The sequence below is a fragment of the Rhizopus delemar genome, genomic scaffold (assembly GCF_000149305.1).
Source record: "Rhizopus delemar RA 99-880 supercont3.4 genomic scaffold, whole genome shotgun sequence".
NCBI classification, from domain to species: Eukaryota; Fungi; Mucoromycota; class Mucoromycetes; order Mucorales; family Rhizopodaceae; genus Rhizopus; species Rhizopus delemar.
In genome coordinates, this window is record NW_027137830.1 from 2,398,511 (window position 1) to 2,415,251 (window position 16,741).

Below are 16,741 nucleotides of genomic sequence, written 5' to 3' on the forward strand. Positions count from 1 at the left end.
TCAGGCAGGTTGGACAGCGTGTAAAATAGAAGTAAATGATATGCTAGACGAAATATTGCCTGCCTATCTCTATGGTGAATGGTATCATAATGTAGCTGCTTTGGTCTTTACTGCCTTGGGATCATTTTTGTTAGCAAAGACCAATGCAAGCTTAGGCACTATGATTCTGTTTTGTTACTTTATAGGTTAAAGATACAACCATCTACTTTACCATAAAAATTAAAATGTTTATGTAGGTCAATACTTTCGTACAAGCATGCGACGGTTTAGACATCACGCACGCGATGACATTCAAAGACAAGTGATCAAATTTAAGATAGAGACAGGCGTTGAGTCAGTCGAATGGATGAATAGCTTCATGCAAAAATTTTGGCTTATCTTTGAGCCTGTGTTGAGCGCATTGGTGGTAGAGAATTTGGATAATTATTTAACAGATTATTTGCCACCTTTTATAGACTCTGTACGTTTGTCGACATTCACATTGGGTACAAAACCTTTTCGCATTGAAAGTGTAAAGACATTCCCAAATACGGACCCGGATATTGTTGTAAGCAAATATATCAAGTGAAAAATGATGTAATACGGATGAGTGACACATTTTATTATTTAGTGTATGGATTGGAAAGTATCTTTTGTACCAAATGATTTAAATGACTTATCCATTCAAGAGTTGGAGCAAAAAGTGAACCCAAAGGTGATTATGAACGTTCGGGTTGGAAAAGGTCGCGTTGGTGCTGGGTTCCCTGTGTTAGTTGAGGACATGTCTTTCTTGGGACATTTACGTGTTAAAATCAAGTTTATGAGCAAGTTTCCCTTTGCTAAATTAGTGGATATCAGCTTTTTGGAGAAACCTCAATTTGATTATGTTTTAAAGCCTTTAGGCACGGACTCATTTGGATTTGATGTGAATATTGTAAAGTAGATGCTTTGATAGAAAAGAAAGAAAGGAAAAAAGAAAATGAAAAAAAAAAACTCACAAGAACAATATAGATTCCTGGATTACAGAGCTTTATTCAAGAGCAAGTACATGCTATATTGGGCCCAATGATGTATTCCCCTAATGTATTTACCCTTGACCTTGAAAAATTATTGGCTGGAGACTTTGACTTTAGTAAGTTGTTTTTTTTTTTTTTTTTTTTTTTTCTTCAAGAAGAAGTTACGAGACATTATGAATCAGGTTCCGCCAATGGTGTATTAGCTGTTACTGTTTACTCTGCTACAGAACTTCAAAATGTACAAGAACTAATAGATGATGAAGCTCCAAACGGATATATTCGCTTTTATGTTGATCACGGTCAGGAGCTGGATCGGACTAATGTGTGCGAGCACAGTTTCACACCTGCTTGGAACGAAACTCGATTCTTGATGCTCAATAATCTACATTCTTTATTATCAATGGAATTGAGAACTTCTCGACCAGGACTAAAAGATAGAAGATTAGGTACAGCTAACTTTGATCTTTCCAAGTTGGATGGTGATATTGAATCTGAACAAGAAGAATTGTACGTTTACATGTTATGTAATTGTACCAACATTGTTTCTAATCAATAATTTGTACAGAAACCTTCCTTTACTCCGTAATGGAAAATATATCAGTGATCTTCGTGTAGATCTTCGTTATTTACCTATTTCAAAGCCTATCAAACGAAGCGATGGTACCATTGAAGCCGCCGCAGAATCTAGTAAGTCAGAAAAATAAAAAAGAAAACTCAAAAGTACTGATTTAAACTCTCAATAGATTCAGGTGTGGCTCGTGTTACAATTTATGAATGCCGAGGTTTGAAGGAAGGTACGAACTCTTATGTTCGGTTGATTATGAATGGAAGTGAAAAGAAGAGAACCAATACAGTTAAAAAAAATGCGAATCCCAAATACGAAATGCCTTGTGAAGTTGTCATTTTGGATAAAACCTCAGTGTTTGTTCGTGTGGAGGTTAAAGACGGCGAAACTTTACTTGGCTGTGTTACCTGTCAATGGATGGATATGATGCGTCAAACAGATGACGATGGATGGTGGGATCTCCTTCAGGATGGTAGCTCGATAGGCCAGATCAGATTAGGTGTGGAGTGGAAACCGATGATGATGAATGGTTTCTCTGATGCAATTAGTAGCCATGGTTTCGACAGTAAGTTGGTGTATAAATACAACAATCAAAGTGTTGAATCTATTTTTGTTTATCATAGAACCAGCTATTGGTGTTGTTCGTTTCACTTTTTGGGAAGCACGCGATCTTCGTAATGTAGAAAATGTAACAAGTGGCAAAAGTGATCCTTATGTTCGTGTCTTATCTGGTCATCAAGTCCGTGCTCGTACTGAAGTGATTGACAATAATTTGAATCCAGAATGGGGTGAAACTGTTTATGTACCTGTTCATTCCTTAAAGGAAAACTTTGTTTTGGAAGCAATGGATTGGAATGCTCGCAGCAAAGACAAGACTCTAGGCATCACTCACTTTAAAGTATCAGACATTATTGAACGACATGTGGGAGATCAAAGTGAGGACCCTGATATTTGGTATAAATCTAATGGCACTAAGGTAGACAGGTAAGCCAAAAAAAAAAAAAAAAAAAAAAAAAAAAAAAAAAGCATATAATTTATATGCGTAATACTACTAGATGGGACCGTTTGCATTCTGTTGACAGGCGTTCTTTCAAAGGACAGTTACATTACTCTGCAGAATTCTTCCCAGCCATTCAGATTTCTCAAAAGGATCCATTACCACTCTGTAGCTTAGCCAATAATTACATTCGCTATACTCCAGATGATATAATTGATTTGAAGGCATACAACACGGGCATTTTGAAGATTAGAATTCACGAAGTTCAGCTATCAACAGCGAACTATTGCTATTGCCAAGTGATTGTGGATGCTCTCATGCCTCAATATAAGACTTCCAAGTTGCGTGGTGACTCGCTGCTATTTGATGAATGTGCTGATGCATTTATTAAAGAGACTGATTTCTCTCGTATCGCTATTGAGATTAAACCTGCTTACGCGGATGAAAAAGAAATATTCAAGCTTGGACACTGGATTGATACTGGCGCCTCGATTGTGCGTCGTATTATGAAGCGTAAACGCGCTGGAATTGAAGAGGATAAAGGAACTTGGTTCAATCTGATGGGAACAGATGGACCTGGTCGTATCAAGCTGGGGTTTGATTATATACCATTAGATAATTTTACCTTGAATCCAGATGAAAGTCTTGATAGTAAGTGTTTAAAAGAGTGAAAGCAAGAAACATATCTCATGCTTGACAATATAGATCAAGGTGTACTGTCTGTAGATTTGATAAGTGCCCATGACTTAATGGCTGCTGATAAGACAGGAACAAGTGATCCTTATGTAGTATTTACGGTTAATGGCGAGCGCATGTTCAAGAGTGAAGTGATTAAAAAGACATTAAACCCAAAGTGGGATCATGCCAAATTTACTGTTCCTATTGTAAGTATTCTTTTAGAAAACCAAAAGAGAGGGAAAATAACTTACACGTTTGGGCTAGCAATCACGAGTGACAGCCAGTATTCGAATTGAAGTATTCGATTGGAACCATGTTAAAGGGCATCAACCTATAGGATCAGGAGGTATCACACTGCGAGGTGACTCTGTACAAAGTTTTGCTGCACGTCTAGTCGAGATCCCATTAGACGGTGTAGAGGGAGTATCAGGCAGTGTTCAAATTCGATTCACCTGGCATCCACAATTATTAATCAACAAAAAGACCCAAACCTCTGTTTTGGGCAGCACACGTACTTATGCACACAACGATGTTAACAATCTTGAAGCATCTGGACCGTTGCTTCAATCGATATCCTCTAGTTCTTCTAAATCGTTGGATCAGTCTTCTCGAGTTAGTCTAGACGATACACTTTCATTAGCCCCTTCTTCCACATGGATCGATAGTAGTGAACTTGAGACAAGCAATGCGACCGGACAAGATGGAGTAATGGAAATTACAATCTTGGAAGCAAGAGGATTGAGAGGTGTGGATAAAAATGGTACAAGTGATCCCTTTGTTCGAGTGAGACGAGATAGATCCACCGAGATATATAAGACGAATCACATATCAAAGACACTAGCACCTGAATGGTAGCAAGAAAAAATATTCTATGTAACGATACTAATTCTTTTTTTTTTTAAAAAAAAGGAACGAGAGCTTTAGATGCAGAGTTACTGGAAATGAGCCTTTTGTTTTAGATTTCAAGGTCAAGGATCATAATCGACTCAGGTCTGATGTAGATCTTGGTCAATGTCGATACAATATGTGGGATTTAATTAAACCTAAAACTGGTGTCAATACATGTAAACAATGGTTATCTTTATCTCCAACTGGTAGCGGTGAGCTTTATATTTCTGTACAATTCACTCCTCAACTATCTTATTAATAATAAAGTACTGTTTATCTGAGATGCAATAGTAACACAAGTTTAAGGAGACATCAACTGGTAGAAAAAAACACTCCCTTTTGTGATTTTTCTCTCCCTTTTTTTCTCGTGCTACTTTTTTTCACCTCTCTCTCTTTTTTTTTTTTTTTCTACAACCAACCATAAAAAAATGAATCAAGAAAATGATATACCTGAACGTATCGCAACTGCTCGAAGAGAAGCAGAAGCATTAAAAGAAAGAATAAAACAGAGAAAGGAAGCCTTGGCAGATACAACATGTAAAGAATAAGATATTATTGTTTTGTGCTTTAACTAAAAAGACTTTTATGAAAAAAAGTACAGGAAATGGCTAAAGATATCGAATCTTTACCACGTATTGTAATGAAAGCCAAAAGAACATTGAAGGGCCACTTGGCCAAAATTTATTCGATGCATTGGGCAACAGATAAACGACACTTGGTATCGGCCTCTCAAGACGGTAAACTGATTGTTTGGGATGCTTACTCCACCAATAAAGCGCACGCTATTCCTTTACGATCTTCATGGGTTATGACCTGTGCTTATGCCCCTAGTGGAAATTTTGTAGCCTGTGGAGGTTTAGATAATATTTGCTCAATTTATAACTTACGAACGCGAGATGGACCTGTTCGACCGGCTCGTGAGTTATCAGGACATAATGGTTACCTTAGCTGTTGTCGATTTATCAACGATCGTCAAGTATTGACAGCTTCAGGGGATATGACATGTATGTTATGGGACATCGATGCAGGTGTTAAGACAGAAGAATTTACAGATCACACAGGAGATGTAATGAGGTACCAAAAACAAAGTATTTTATTACAACGTCAGGTTAATGCATTTTTTATAGTCTATCATTAGGGCCCAATCCAAATGTATTTGTAACCGGTGCTTGCGATAGCACAGCTAAAGTATGGGATATTCGTACCAGAAAATGCGTACAGACCTTTAATGGACACGAATCAGATATCAATGCAGTTCAATTCTTTCCAAACGGTGATTCATTTGCCACTGGTTCAGATGATGCTACAAGTCGATTGTTTGATTTAAGAGCTGATTGTGAACTAAGCGTTTATTCTCATGAATCTATCCTCTGCGGTATTACTTCCGTTGGATTCTCACCCTCAGGTCGCTTGCTATTTGGTGGATATGATGATTATAATTGTAATGTATGGGATACACTTAAATGTGAAAGAGTTGGTGTTTTATCTGCTCACGATAACCGAGTATCTTGCTTGGGAGTCGCTGGTGATGGTATGGCCCTTTGTACGGGCAGTTGGGATGCTACTTTGAAGGTGTGGGCTTAAGAAGAAAATAAATTATGTAAAGAAACACTCTTTTTGTTGGTTACGCGTCTGAAAAAGACATAATCTGCGGATCATAAAATTATTTCAAGTATTTATTTATTGTTATGTCTTCTTTCTTTTAAGCCACTAGTTAATGTAAATCGTCTTTTCAGCATTTAATAATTTTGGTTTTTTTAAAATGAATTCATTTTAAAATAACTTTGTATGCGTTCATAGACGCGTGTATTATATTATTTTTATGCAAAATTTTGCATAATAATTTAATTATTTTCCCCATTATATCATTGAATAAAAACAGAGCGGCATAATTTCAGTTATGAAACTGTTCTATGTGATGAAAAAATGACAAAATTTCAAGGGAAAAAAAAGAAAGTGAAACTGAATTATATAAAGCAAGATGTGGTTGAAAGAGACTTTTCTCGTTTCTTCGCCTTTATTTTTTAAGTATGAATAATACAACCGTTCAAAACAATCCTCCACCACTTCCTAGTCAAGCAGATCCCAAGGCAGCCAAGGAAAAAGCCACTGAAGAAAAGTACCAATTGATGAGTACTATTCAAGCAATTCGACAAGGCAAGATGCCTCACAATGCTCAACTGGAAGAGATGTTGAACAAAATGATCGAAAATCAAGTTATCCAATCCAGGGAAAATAAAATATCTGAAGATGGAAAGATCCTGTTAAATGATTTTCGTGAACTGCTCCAGACTATCAAGAAAGCCCTGAATATTAAAAACAAGGATGAACTGTTTCAATCAATGGTCTATCATTTACATTGTATGGAATCTCCTATTTCAAAAGGTAAAAATAAAAAAAGAAAGCTACAACTAAAGAGCATTTGTTTAACCGTTTTATCTAAAAAATAGATGATTTGGCTTCAGCTTCTAAAAAGAATGCTGATATGGGCTCAATGAAGTCTGAAGGCAAAAAAGGTAAGTTAGAACAAAGGTATTATCACAGTGTGATAAGGTCTAACTATTATTTATATTTTATTTTATTTAAAAAAAGCTTCTGACGCCATTTGGAAGATTGGTAAATTAATTTTAATGAATGATGAGTTTCGGTCTATGTTAGGTGAAATGATTGATATCTCTCAAGACATTTTCACAAGCATGACATCCAAATTAGGTGATTCTCTCAAAGGTGCCGGGGATAGCCTTCAAGACGATCAAAATAAGACAACTGGTCAATCTGGTAAAGATATCGTGGACTCTACCTTTGATAGTAGTTTGGACCGCATGTCCTCTAATCAACCTATGTCCTCCATCAGTCCTTCTCCCAGAAATCATAGGTCCAGAGCATCTGGTAGTAGTCATATCATGAGCTCAGATCTTTCTGATACTCAACATGTTGGACTCCTGGATACTGGTGACTCTGTTCATCCAAGTGCAATGCCTCATAGTGACCAGTTGCCTACCACTGAGCCTCTTGAACAAAGAACGGCTGAAAACACTAATATGAATCAAAATTTTGAAGACAAATGAAATGAAAGACCAAGCTACAGACAAATACAACGAACAAAAGGGTCAGGCTACAAACAAATTCAACGAGAAGAAAGAGGATGCTCGACAAACTATTCGAGAAAAAGTTCCCAAGGAAAAGCAAGATGAACTTATCCATCGACTTCAAGAAGTTCTCGGTCAGATCCAAAAACACTCAGACTATCAAGGTGCAATCGAGACGCTCATTGGTTTGATTAAGACTTGGTCTGGTCGAGTGTCTCAAGTTTCTGGTGAAGTCAAGTCTCGCGCAAAAGAGCAAGATAATACGGCTCATTATCGAGAGCAAGCTGAGCGTGAGTTTAGGAACTTAGTCGAGGCCTGGGCCCAAGGCCACTCATTGGACTCTCTCTTGAATGGTGTGCGAGATGTCATGAATGATGTGAAGCAAGATGATAATCTTCGCGAATACTACCACAATGTAGTACGCTACGTTGAACGTTTGGTCCGTGAGCCTGGATATGCTACCAAGGATGAATCAACCGAAGAAGGCAGAAAACTGATGGATCACGGCCGTGAAGTACTTCATGGTAACTATGACGATCACCTTCGTTATTTGTCTGATGAGTCGCGCCGATACATGAAATTTATGGCTGAAGATGAAGTCTCGCGTGAAATCAACGATCGTATTACTGCCATTCACCGTGATTTATGGATGGACAGGTATATAAAATATTAGGAAACCATGTGCTCATCTTATTATTTAGGGATGGAAACCCTGCTTTCAAGCCTCATTTGTTAAACGACATGAGAAAGACTTTGCTTCCTGCATTTATGGATGAGATCCGATACATTCCTGTCCCCCGTATCGAATACAGCGACAAGCAGTTTGATGTTGTAGTGGAAAACTTGGTTATCTCCGGTGATACACTCTTACCCAACGTGTTTGATACCAAGGTTGAAAGTTTCAATAGCTTCAGTCTCAGATCAGAGTACTCCAAACCAAGCAGTCAAAGTCTCATGGTCCGGATGAGTGAGATCCAGGCCGACATTGATGACGTTGTCTTTTGGTACCACAAGAAATCTGGGTTCCCCAAGATCCAAGACCGTGGTGTAGCCTCATTAGCTGTAGGCGGCAAGGGCATCACGATTGTAGTTCGCGTTCACAGTGTAGCAGATGATCCATCCAGAACATTCAAAGTAGATTATTGCAAAGCACATGTGGACAAACTCAAGGTCAAGGTGAACGATAGCCACCACGATATTCTTTACAAGACAATTACTCCTTTGCTCATGGGAACCATTCGAAGACAGATGGCTAAATCGATTGAAAACATGATTGTTGATAAATTGAACTCACTCGACCACAGAATTACTCGATCCATCGACAACTTCCACCAAAAGTTGCAATCAAAGGCGTACGAATCAATGTCATCCAAGGCGCAAGCTACACAGCCTCAAACGACAACTCCCCGACGTCCCGGACTCTGGTCTACGTTGGTTCTTATGATAAACAATCGTATTAAGTCTAGGGTGGAAAACCGCGACGAAAAGAAGAAGGGAACTGAGAGCAGAGAAGAGCCTTCCAGTCGTTCAAAGATGCCTCCCTCCATTCATACCGATCGTCGCCATCATCTTGACAGTCCTCCTTTGTCCCCTACAAAATTAACACATGATCACAGTAATGATTATAAGATGGCCGTTGACTTATCTGAAGCATCAAGTCCAACTCGAGTAATTTAATTATTAATTTGTCAATCTTTTGTTACAATAACAATTATTTTGCTATTTATGTCTCAAAAAAAAATATTCATCTAATATCAATGTCTTCAATAAAAATCTAATAATCCATCGATGACTTTTTTTTTTTTCGCGCATAAACACAATAGAAATTATCCTAACGTCACTATTATTCAATCATATAAATTATTTAATCCTCTTATCTGATTTTTGCTTTTTATTTTTTATTTTTTTTTCTCTTTTGTCTATAAACATGAGCGTATCAGTTGAAGCTCGTAACAACCAAAATGCTCCAGGAATACCTGTCAATGAACATGATAAAGTGCATCTTTTTGAACCCCTTCAACAAAAGTCCGTGACAATTCATAATCGAATCGGTGTTTCACCCATGTGCATGTACAGTTGCAAAGATGGGATGTTAAATGATTACCACCTCATGCACTATGGTTCGTTTGCTTTCAAAGGAGCAGGATTGGTTATTATTGAAGCATCTGCAGTAGTACCAGAAGGTCGTATTTCGCCTGCCGATTCTGGCATTTGGTCTGATGCTCATATTGAGCCAATAGCTCGGGTTGTCAATTTGGTCAAGTCCCAAGGAGGTGCTATTGGTATACAGATCGCGCATGCAGGCCGCAAGGCCTCTATGTCTCCTCCTTTCAAGGGTGACTATGTTGAATCCGAAGCCAATGGTGGATGGCCTAATGCCGTCGTTGGTCCTTCAGAAATTCCCTTTGCTGACCATTATCCAAAGCCCCATGCAATGACTGTTCAAGAAATCAAACAAACAGTTCAAGCCTTTGCAGATGCAGCTGTTCGTGCCGATAAGGCCGGCATAGATGTTCTTGAAATTCACGCTGCCCACGGGTAAAATAGGAGAAAAGGGCAAACTAATGTGTTGAAAGAGTATTGACTTTTTTATTCATAGCTATTTACTTCATAACTTTTATTCTGGTAATTCCAATCGTCGTACAGACGAATATGGAGGAAGCTTTGAAAATCGTATTCGGTTTCTTTTAGAGGTAGTCCAAGCAGTACGTCAAGTCTGGCCAGTCCAAAAGCCATTATGGGTCCGCATTTCAGCTGCCGACTACACCAATCCAGAACCGATGGGCTCCGATCCCGACGGATGGTCTATTGACCAATCGATTGAGCTTGCCAAGGCTCTGAAACAACTGGGTGTAGATCTTGTAGATTGTTCAAGTGGAGGTAATGTCAAGGGTGTAAAATACCCAAGCCAGCCTCTTTATCAAGTCCCTTTTGCAGAAGCCATTCGTCGTGAAGCTGGTTTGGCAACCGCCGCAGTTGGCTTGATCACTGAAGGTGAAGAAGCAGAGGCGATTATAAAAGAAGGAAAGGCGGATATGGTCTTGGTTGCGCGTGAGTTCTTGAGGAATAGCGCTTTCGCTCTCTGCGCTGCTCAGTCACTTAATATTGATATCCAATGGCCCAAGCAATACAGTTGGGCTGTAAAGAAAGCTAGGCGTCACAATAAAACTGAGAAACATGAATAAACGTGATATAAACTTTACATCTTCATTCTTTTTTTTTAATAAAAAATGACAGGGCTCTGTCAGTTTCAAAAATGACTTCATGATTTGTTCTATGCCCTTGAATTATTTGTTATAAAGGGTTTTACTAGTGAGATATTTTTTATGTGGTAATGTTTGAGAGATAAAAAAAAAACTGAGACCCTACCTACTGATTTAAATAGGCTAAAAGCATATTTTATTCTTTTGTTTTTTGCATTGATTTGTAATGAGATTTACATATTTGTGTATCGCTTTCTTTGGACTTCACTTGGTTAGCTCTCAATCAAACAGTACTCTATTTGAAATATTAAACAACACCCAAACAAGTCCTGTGCGATGGATATCTCAATTCTTGCAAGACCCTTCCAAAATTAGCGACCTATTGTCTCAAGCTGACCGTAACTTGACTCTGTTCATTCCATCAGATGATGTCTACCAAGCCATCTTAAACAACGATAACAATCAGACTTCTCCAGAGAGTAGCAATAACTCTTCTCAAACACCAGGATCTGACGTTCCTTCAAATGACGGTTCTTCCTCAGGTGATGTTCCTTCTAGTAGTATTTCAACTGTTAAAATTCTCGCTGACAAGACCAATTATACGGATTATTTCACAAATCCTTACATACAAGACTTTAATCTGTCAGATGTTATCTATTACCATATAGTCAATCAGTCAATCAACATTGAAGACTGGTTCAATAACAGTAGTGATACGGATGGCGATAGCTTGAACAACAGCAGCACGACTGGCAACAATACAAGCGATGACAATATAGTGTACAATGCCACTATCTTGACTACATTGGTTTCAAATAACACTCTTGACGAATTGGGCATTGGTGTGCCCTTAGTTCTTCAAAAGATCAAAAACAATGATACAAGTGTAGATAACAGTACTTTTTCAAGCGATGAAAGCGATACAGATGAGAGCAATAAGTTCAACTACACCATTGGTGGTAGTATAACATATGCTAATATCAACTTCACCAACGTTGTTCAAGCCTCTAATGGCTATATTTATATCATCGATAAGGGTATATAAGAAAAGTAATAATAATAATAAAAGAAATTAACATGCTCTCTGTAGTGTTGGTACCACCTGTAAGCCTTAATGAAACGATTGAGGCACTTGTTCATGGCACAAATATTACTACACCATTTTCTAACTTGACTGATTCCTATAATGTGACACAATTTGAACAGTTATTAATGACTCTAAATAGCACAAATTCTACTGCTTTTGATCTATATACAAATATGACTAATGTAACGAGTAACAAAAAAAAAAAAAAATCTTAAAATTTTTATTCTTGTAGGCCACTTACTTTGTACCAATTGATACTGCTTTTGAAAACTTGACTCAATTGAATAATCAATCGATTGATGATTTGCTAGCTTCCCATATTGTTCAAGGACTTTATTATACAAGCAATATCACGAATGCTACTATCATTCAAACTTTAGCAGGTACAAATATTACTTTTGCAAAGAACGATACTGGCTACATTGGTAAGATTTTTTTTTTAAAAAAAAAAAAAAAAAAAAAAAAAAAAAAAAAAAAAAAAAAAAAAAAACATATGCTTATTTCTCTAATGTACAGTTAACAATACAAATATTGTTCAACCCAACATCTTATTGGATTTGGGTGTCTTGCATTTGATTGATGGAGGTAAGACCATGACACAAAGAAAGTAATATATCTCTTACTTTTATGTTTAGTATTAAATTACACAACAAACTCTGCTAATACAACGTCTACTGTTGATGGTATCGATAATCCTTTTGATTCAGGAATTCTTGTTTAAATAAAGTATTATCGATTTGACTCACCTATTTTGTGTTATGATTGGATTCATTTCATTTATTGAATAGAAATTATCATTCTTTTTCATTATCGTGTGATATTTCATACCTCAACTTCTTTTCATATCATAGTAAAATGACACTATGCATCATACCATATAGCTAAAGAGTGTTGAAACTCAACCGGCAGTACCTGTTATTTTACCATATTAACACACTGATTATAATAGAAAAATGAACAATAAACAGTATTGTTTTGTAGATACACTTGGTTTGCCCATAGTTCAATATACTATTGATTACGCTTCTTTAATATTAAATATAGCTTACAACTCAATTTATCATTTACGTTGTTATGATGAGTATCATACTAATAAATCAAGGTACTAAGAAAATACAGTAAGAATAAGAATAGTGTGAGATTAAGAAAGAACTCTAACTTTTATTTTCATTCTGTCTTTATGAAGCTTTACCCAAGGATAAGGGACCAATAACGTAGCAAAAGCAGTATTTAAAGGAGTAATAAAAGTATATGATCAGAAAGTATTTGACTGATACCCTATTTAATAAGCAACTGAATAAAGAAACTTATTTTTTAGGGGCTTACATAAAAGCATTCTTTGCTGATATAATAAATAATACGAGAGAGAGAAAATAGGGTATGAAATCCAGCTTTCTAAATTCTCAAACTGAGCCAAGTTTTGGGAAATAATAGTTTAAATAAAATTAACGAAAATCATAGGCATACATTTGAAAATTTTTTTATATAAATCATACTTAATACTACTTGTATTATCTACAACATCTCTTTTTATTTTGACAAAGAATAAAGAATTACAAAAACAAACATGCTTGCCTTTAATATTGACAAATCAACTAAGGAAAGTAAATCTTAATTTATTGAAGGAGCACATCGTCATACGTATGCACACACATTCCTTTTTTTTTAAAAAAATAATAAAGGCTCATCTTATGGACAAGAAAACTTTTAATAGCCATTATTAACAAGTATATATGTTAGTTGCTAAGATAACATTATTTCAATTCTGCTATTCGATAAAAAAAAGGGGGAGCTGATTTACAATTTTTTTTTTTTTTTTTTTGGAGCCTATTGCTTTCCGCGGAAACAAGGATACCTCGGAATCATTAGGCTCAAGGCAATTTATTACATGGTCTCCCCCGTCTCTTTCAGGCACTCTTTTTTTTCACTTTCTTTTTCATCAAATAATGCAAAATCAACTTCAAGTACTTCCTACACCAACACCTCCGCCTGAGCCAGAAACATGCTATGACAAACAAAAATTAACCAATAAACAAATAGAAATAATTAAATGGGCAGCAACCATACAAAAGCTATTAAAACTATTGGATGGCAGAGACAAGATGATGAAAACGATTCAGTATTTTATAAAAATCTTGATGCATTACAAATGGGCTCAAGCCAAACACTGGTCAACTATCACCAGTCAATTCTCCATCACACGCAAAGTGTTGAGACTTGGTAATGCGATAGGGCCTATGAGAGAGATCTCACCTTGGAAGGATTCGCCAAAGACCACTTTTTTCCTATTGAATGAAATAGTGAATGATATTTCGGACGATGTGTTTTGCTTTTATAAGCTTGGATTAGTGAACAAAAAAATTGGTACACGTGCTGAGATTATATCAGCTTATTGTTGGTTTATTGGAATATTAAATGATGTTAAGGAGAACGTTATTTTGCTAAGAAAGCAACAAAGAGAATTATGTAAAAAGGATGAAGCAATAGTAACAGATGTGTCTCAAGATGTGATTCAGCAAAAGCTGCAAAAAATATTTATTACTGAAATATCGATTGTTAAATTATTTATGGACGGTATTTTCTGTGGTAAGTTATATATTGCTACTATTTATATAGTTTCTTATTCATTCTATTAGCATGCGATATATGGAACCCTTCTTATTCCTCAAGTGCTCAGGCATGGTCTGGGTTTTTCAGTGGTTTACTAGCAGCATATAAGTTATGGCTTAAAAATTATTAGAAAAGTGAAATATTTGGATATTCCCTTTAAAAAAAACATGTGCTTATATAAAGTTGTACGACGTATACCCTTTCTACTCCACTTGTCTATTTTCCATCTGTTTCTGAATAAGCTTTCTTTTTTAAACAATGAAACTAAATTTCCCATTTTTTATAAATTATATAATTTAAACATTAGTTAATAAACCAAATATCTTTAATACGTTTGCAAAGTGACCCATTCATATGCGCACAATTTAATGAAAAAGTGTGTAAACAAAAAGTAAATTGAAGCCAACAATATATGTACAAATTTGGTGATTTTTATTGCCCTTTCTTTTTAAGCTTTACTTTTTTTGGGCAATACTAGACACGATTTTGCATAGCTTTTATTGTATATAACAATTGGTATAAAACATTGCAAATATTATTTTTATTTTATTTTTAAGGCTCAATTGATTCTAGATGCGAATTAATAGCATACGGACCCCCTCTCCCCAATTTAATTGATACAAAAGTAGTGAAAAAGGCAATTAATAATAACAAGAGAGGTCTTTGGTTACTTTATGCGGAAATGATAATTTTGATGCCGATAAATAATTTGACGTTCCTACCATGTGTTTCAAACTGTATATTATATGAGAATATTAAGAAAATAAATAAATTTAGGTTGATTTTTTATTGTAAAATAAAAAAAAATACTATCCAACAGCCTTCTTTTATTAACAAGATCTTTTTGTAGTTTTTCTTTTTTTTTTTTTTTTCTCATGTTTTTCATTTTATCTCAGCAACCTAGACTTTTTTTTTTTTTTTTTTTTTTTCCAGTGTTCAGAAAATAAAGTGCTACATTGTCCGACACGTGCTGTGCGAACGCGAAGGGGGCCTACACGTGTAACATAAGGTCACTTTGCGTTTTTACATAAAAAGCTCTTTTTTTTTCTTTCTCCTTTTCTCTTCTGTGAGTTACTTTTTTACACAATGCAAGAAGCACCAAAACATAAACATCATCGGTCCATGCCATCTCTTTCTTTTTCAACTTCAACTTCAGGCGAAAACAGTAATTTATCATCACCACGCACATCGTATCATCTCAAAAGACACTCAGATTCTATCAGACGATGGGATGACTCTCAATTAGAGCTTGAATTGGCAGAAGATGATCTGATAAAGAAGCCGTCCTCTTTTCTTGTCAGGTTTCCTAAATTAAAAAGAAAACTTTCCCGTCAGCAAGAAATCGGCAGTAATAAATTGTTCAAGAAAGTGTATAGCTGGCTTCTGTAGAGCCCTTTTTTTGCATTTTATATATCCTTGTACATATACACATCCATATACTTGTATATACTTTTATAGAATTTTATACATTTAATAAAATTCAACTGTTTTTTTTTTTTTTTTTTTTTTTTTTTTTTTTAGCAAATTGAAATAATTGAGGCTCAATTTATGACAAAAGAGTTTCATCAGATTTTATCTTCGTGTCTTCTTTTTTCTTTATGTTAAACATAAGTATTAGAGCTAGTATATGCATTCAGGAATATCTTAAAGGCTTGTCAGTTAAAAACAATTCTTGAAATTATTTCCCTCCTTTCTTTTGTTCTAATAGATCTCTGTCTTCAACGTCCCATAACAGAACTTAGCGATAGACAATACATCATTAAATACTTCAAGCTGGAACATCACAGCTTAAATTTTTAATTTTAACATAAATGGAGACTGTCTATATACTTAACGGCCATTTTCACTCATCAAATTTCTATATTTTTTTTTTGCCATAAATTCAAGCTTTCTTTTAAAAAAGGAGTTTTTTTTTGTTTTCCTTTAATCTTTATTCTGTCACCACCATCTATGCTTCTACCTTATTGTATATATACATATGACCATAGTAAACAATTGACAAATATATTTCTAAGCTCTGCTTATATCATAAGCTTCTGATTTAAGGGCTAAGGTGATGAAGGAATAAGTTAGCAATGTTGAAAAATTGACCTCCTTAATCTTTCTATATTTATTTTGTCGTATTTTATTCATCTCCTTTCTTGTGCCTTAAGCATAATCTTTGATTCTATTCCAGATTATTATCTTTTATTTTCAACTGTATCATTGTTGGCATAATAAATTAAAAATAAAGCTCCAAATCCATTTTTGATACACTCTATATAGCGTTCATATAATTGTTGTTATGTTCTGGTAAAGTAAAAGGTAATAACAAAGATAAACCAAAAGAATACTTTTTGAGACTGAACTTTATTTAAGACAATCTTAATTGTTAAAAAGAAATCATTAAAAAGTCTACTATTTATATTCTTCTATCAGTTGGCGGGTAAATGAGTAGTTATGAGCGTAGATCTAATAATTGACACGTTTGATTGAATAATGATCACTGAATCGATTATGAAAATTTTTAATTCGTTGTTTTTATAGATCTTATTGTTCTTTAACTGATCTGGGAGAATTGTCCCGTCTTCATTGAGAGGAGAGATATATTTATATGAAATGCCTCCAGTCAGATCAAAGTTGACTAGGT

General features: G+C 35.4%; 6 protein-coding genes across 6 annotated transcripts; all 6 read left to right on the forward strand.

The window, feature by feature from the left end:
* Window positions 1-358: 358 nt before the first annotated feature.
* RO3G_06399 (uncharacterized protein) lies at window positions 359-4,382 on the forward strand (the record flags this gene model as incomplete). Its single annotated transcript, XM_067660989.1, has 11 exons — window positions 359-547; window positions 611-913; window positions 991-1,111; window positions 1,178-1,502; window positions 1,561-1,682; window positions 1,739-2,125; window positions 2,184-2,544; window positions 2,643-3,208; window positions 3,263-3,441; window positions 3,500-3,995; window positions 4,195-4,382. The coding sequence occupies 11 exons, from the start codon at window positions 359-361 to the stop codon at window positions 4,380-4,382; spliced, it is 3,237 nt and encodes a 1,078-aa protein (XP_067517090.1).
* A 169-nt stretch (window positions 4,383-4,551) lies between these two features.
* RO3G_06400 (guanine nucleotide-binding protein subunit beta) lies at window positions 4,552-5,707 on the forward strand (the record flags this gene model as incomplete). Its single annotated transcript, XM_067660990.1, has 3 exons — window positions 4,552-4,660; window positions 4,720-5,197; window positions 5,251-5,707. 3 exons carry the CDS (start codon window positions 4,552-4,554, stop codon window positions 5,705-5,707), a joined length of 1,044 nt encoding a protein of 347 aa, XP_067517091.1.
* A 446-nt stretch (window positions 5,708-6,153) lies between these two features.
* RO3G_06401 (uncharacterized protein) lies at window positions 6,154-8,889 on the forward strand (the record flags this gene model as incomplete). Its single annotated transcript, XM_067660991.1, has 7 exons — window positions 6,154-6,508; window positions 6,574-6,639; window positions 6,716-6,739; window positions 6,836-7,108; window positions 7,200-7,869; window positions 7,914-8,564; window positions 8,679-8,889. 7 exons carry the CDS (start codon window positions 6,154-6,156, stop codon window positions 8,887-8,889), a joined length of 2,250 nt encoding a protein of 749 aa, XP_067517092.1.
* A 385-nt stretch (window positions 8,890-9,274) lies between these two features.
* Window positions 9,275-12,223, forward strand: RO3G_06402 (uncharacterized protein; the record flags this gene model as incomplete). The annotated part of the gene is made up of 8 exons (XM_067660992.1): window positions 9,275-9,750; window positions 9,812-10,352; window positions 10,515-10,543; window positions 10,692-11,452; window positions 11,506-11,684; window positions 11,735-11,927; window positions 12,019-12,087; window positions 12,138-12,223. The coding sequence occupies 8 exons, from the start codon at window positions 9,275-9,277 to the stop codon at window positions 12,221-12,223; spliced, it is 2,334 nt and encodes a 777-aa protein (XP_067517093.1).
* Window positions 12,224-13,448: 1,225 nt separating this feature from the next.
* On the forward strand, window positions 13,449-14,242 carry RO3G_06403 (uncharacterized protein; the record flags this gene model as incomplete). Its single annotated transcript, XM_067660993.1, has 2 exons — window positions 13,449-14,088; window positions 14,139-14,242. The coding sequence occupies 2 exons, from the start codon at window positions 13,449-13,451 to the stop codon at window positions 14,240-14,242; spliced, it is 744 nt and encodes a 247-aa protein (XP_067517094.1).
* Window positions 14,243-15,198: 956 nt separating this feature from the next.
* On the forward strand, window positions 15,199-15,641 carry RO3G_06404 (uncharacterized protein; the record flags this gene model as incomplete). The annotated part of the gene is made up of 2 exons (XM_067660994.1): window positions 15,199-15,460; window positions 15,634-15,641. The coding sequence occupies 2 exons, from the start codon at window positions 15,199-15,201 to the stop codon at window positions 15,639-15,641; spliced, it is 270 nt and encodes an 89-aa protein (XP_067517095.1).
* Between the last annotated feature and the right edge of the window lie 1,100 nt (window positions 15,642-16,741).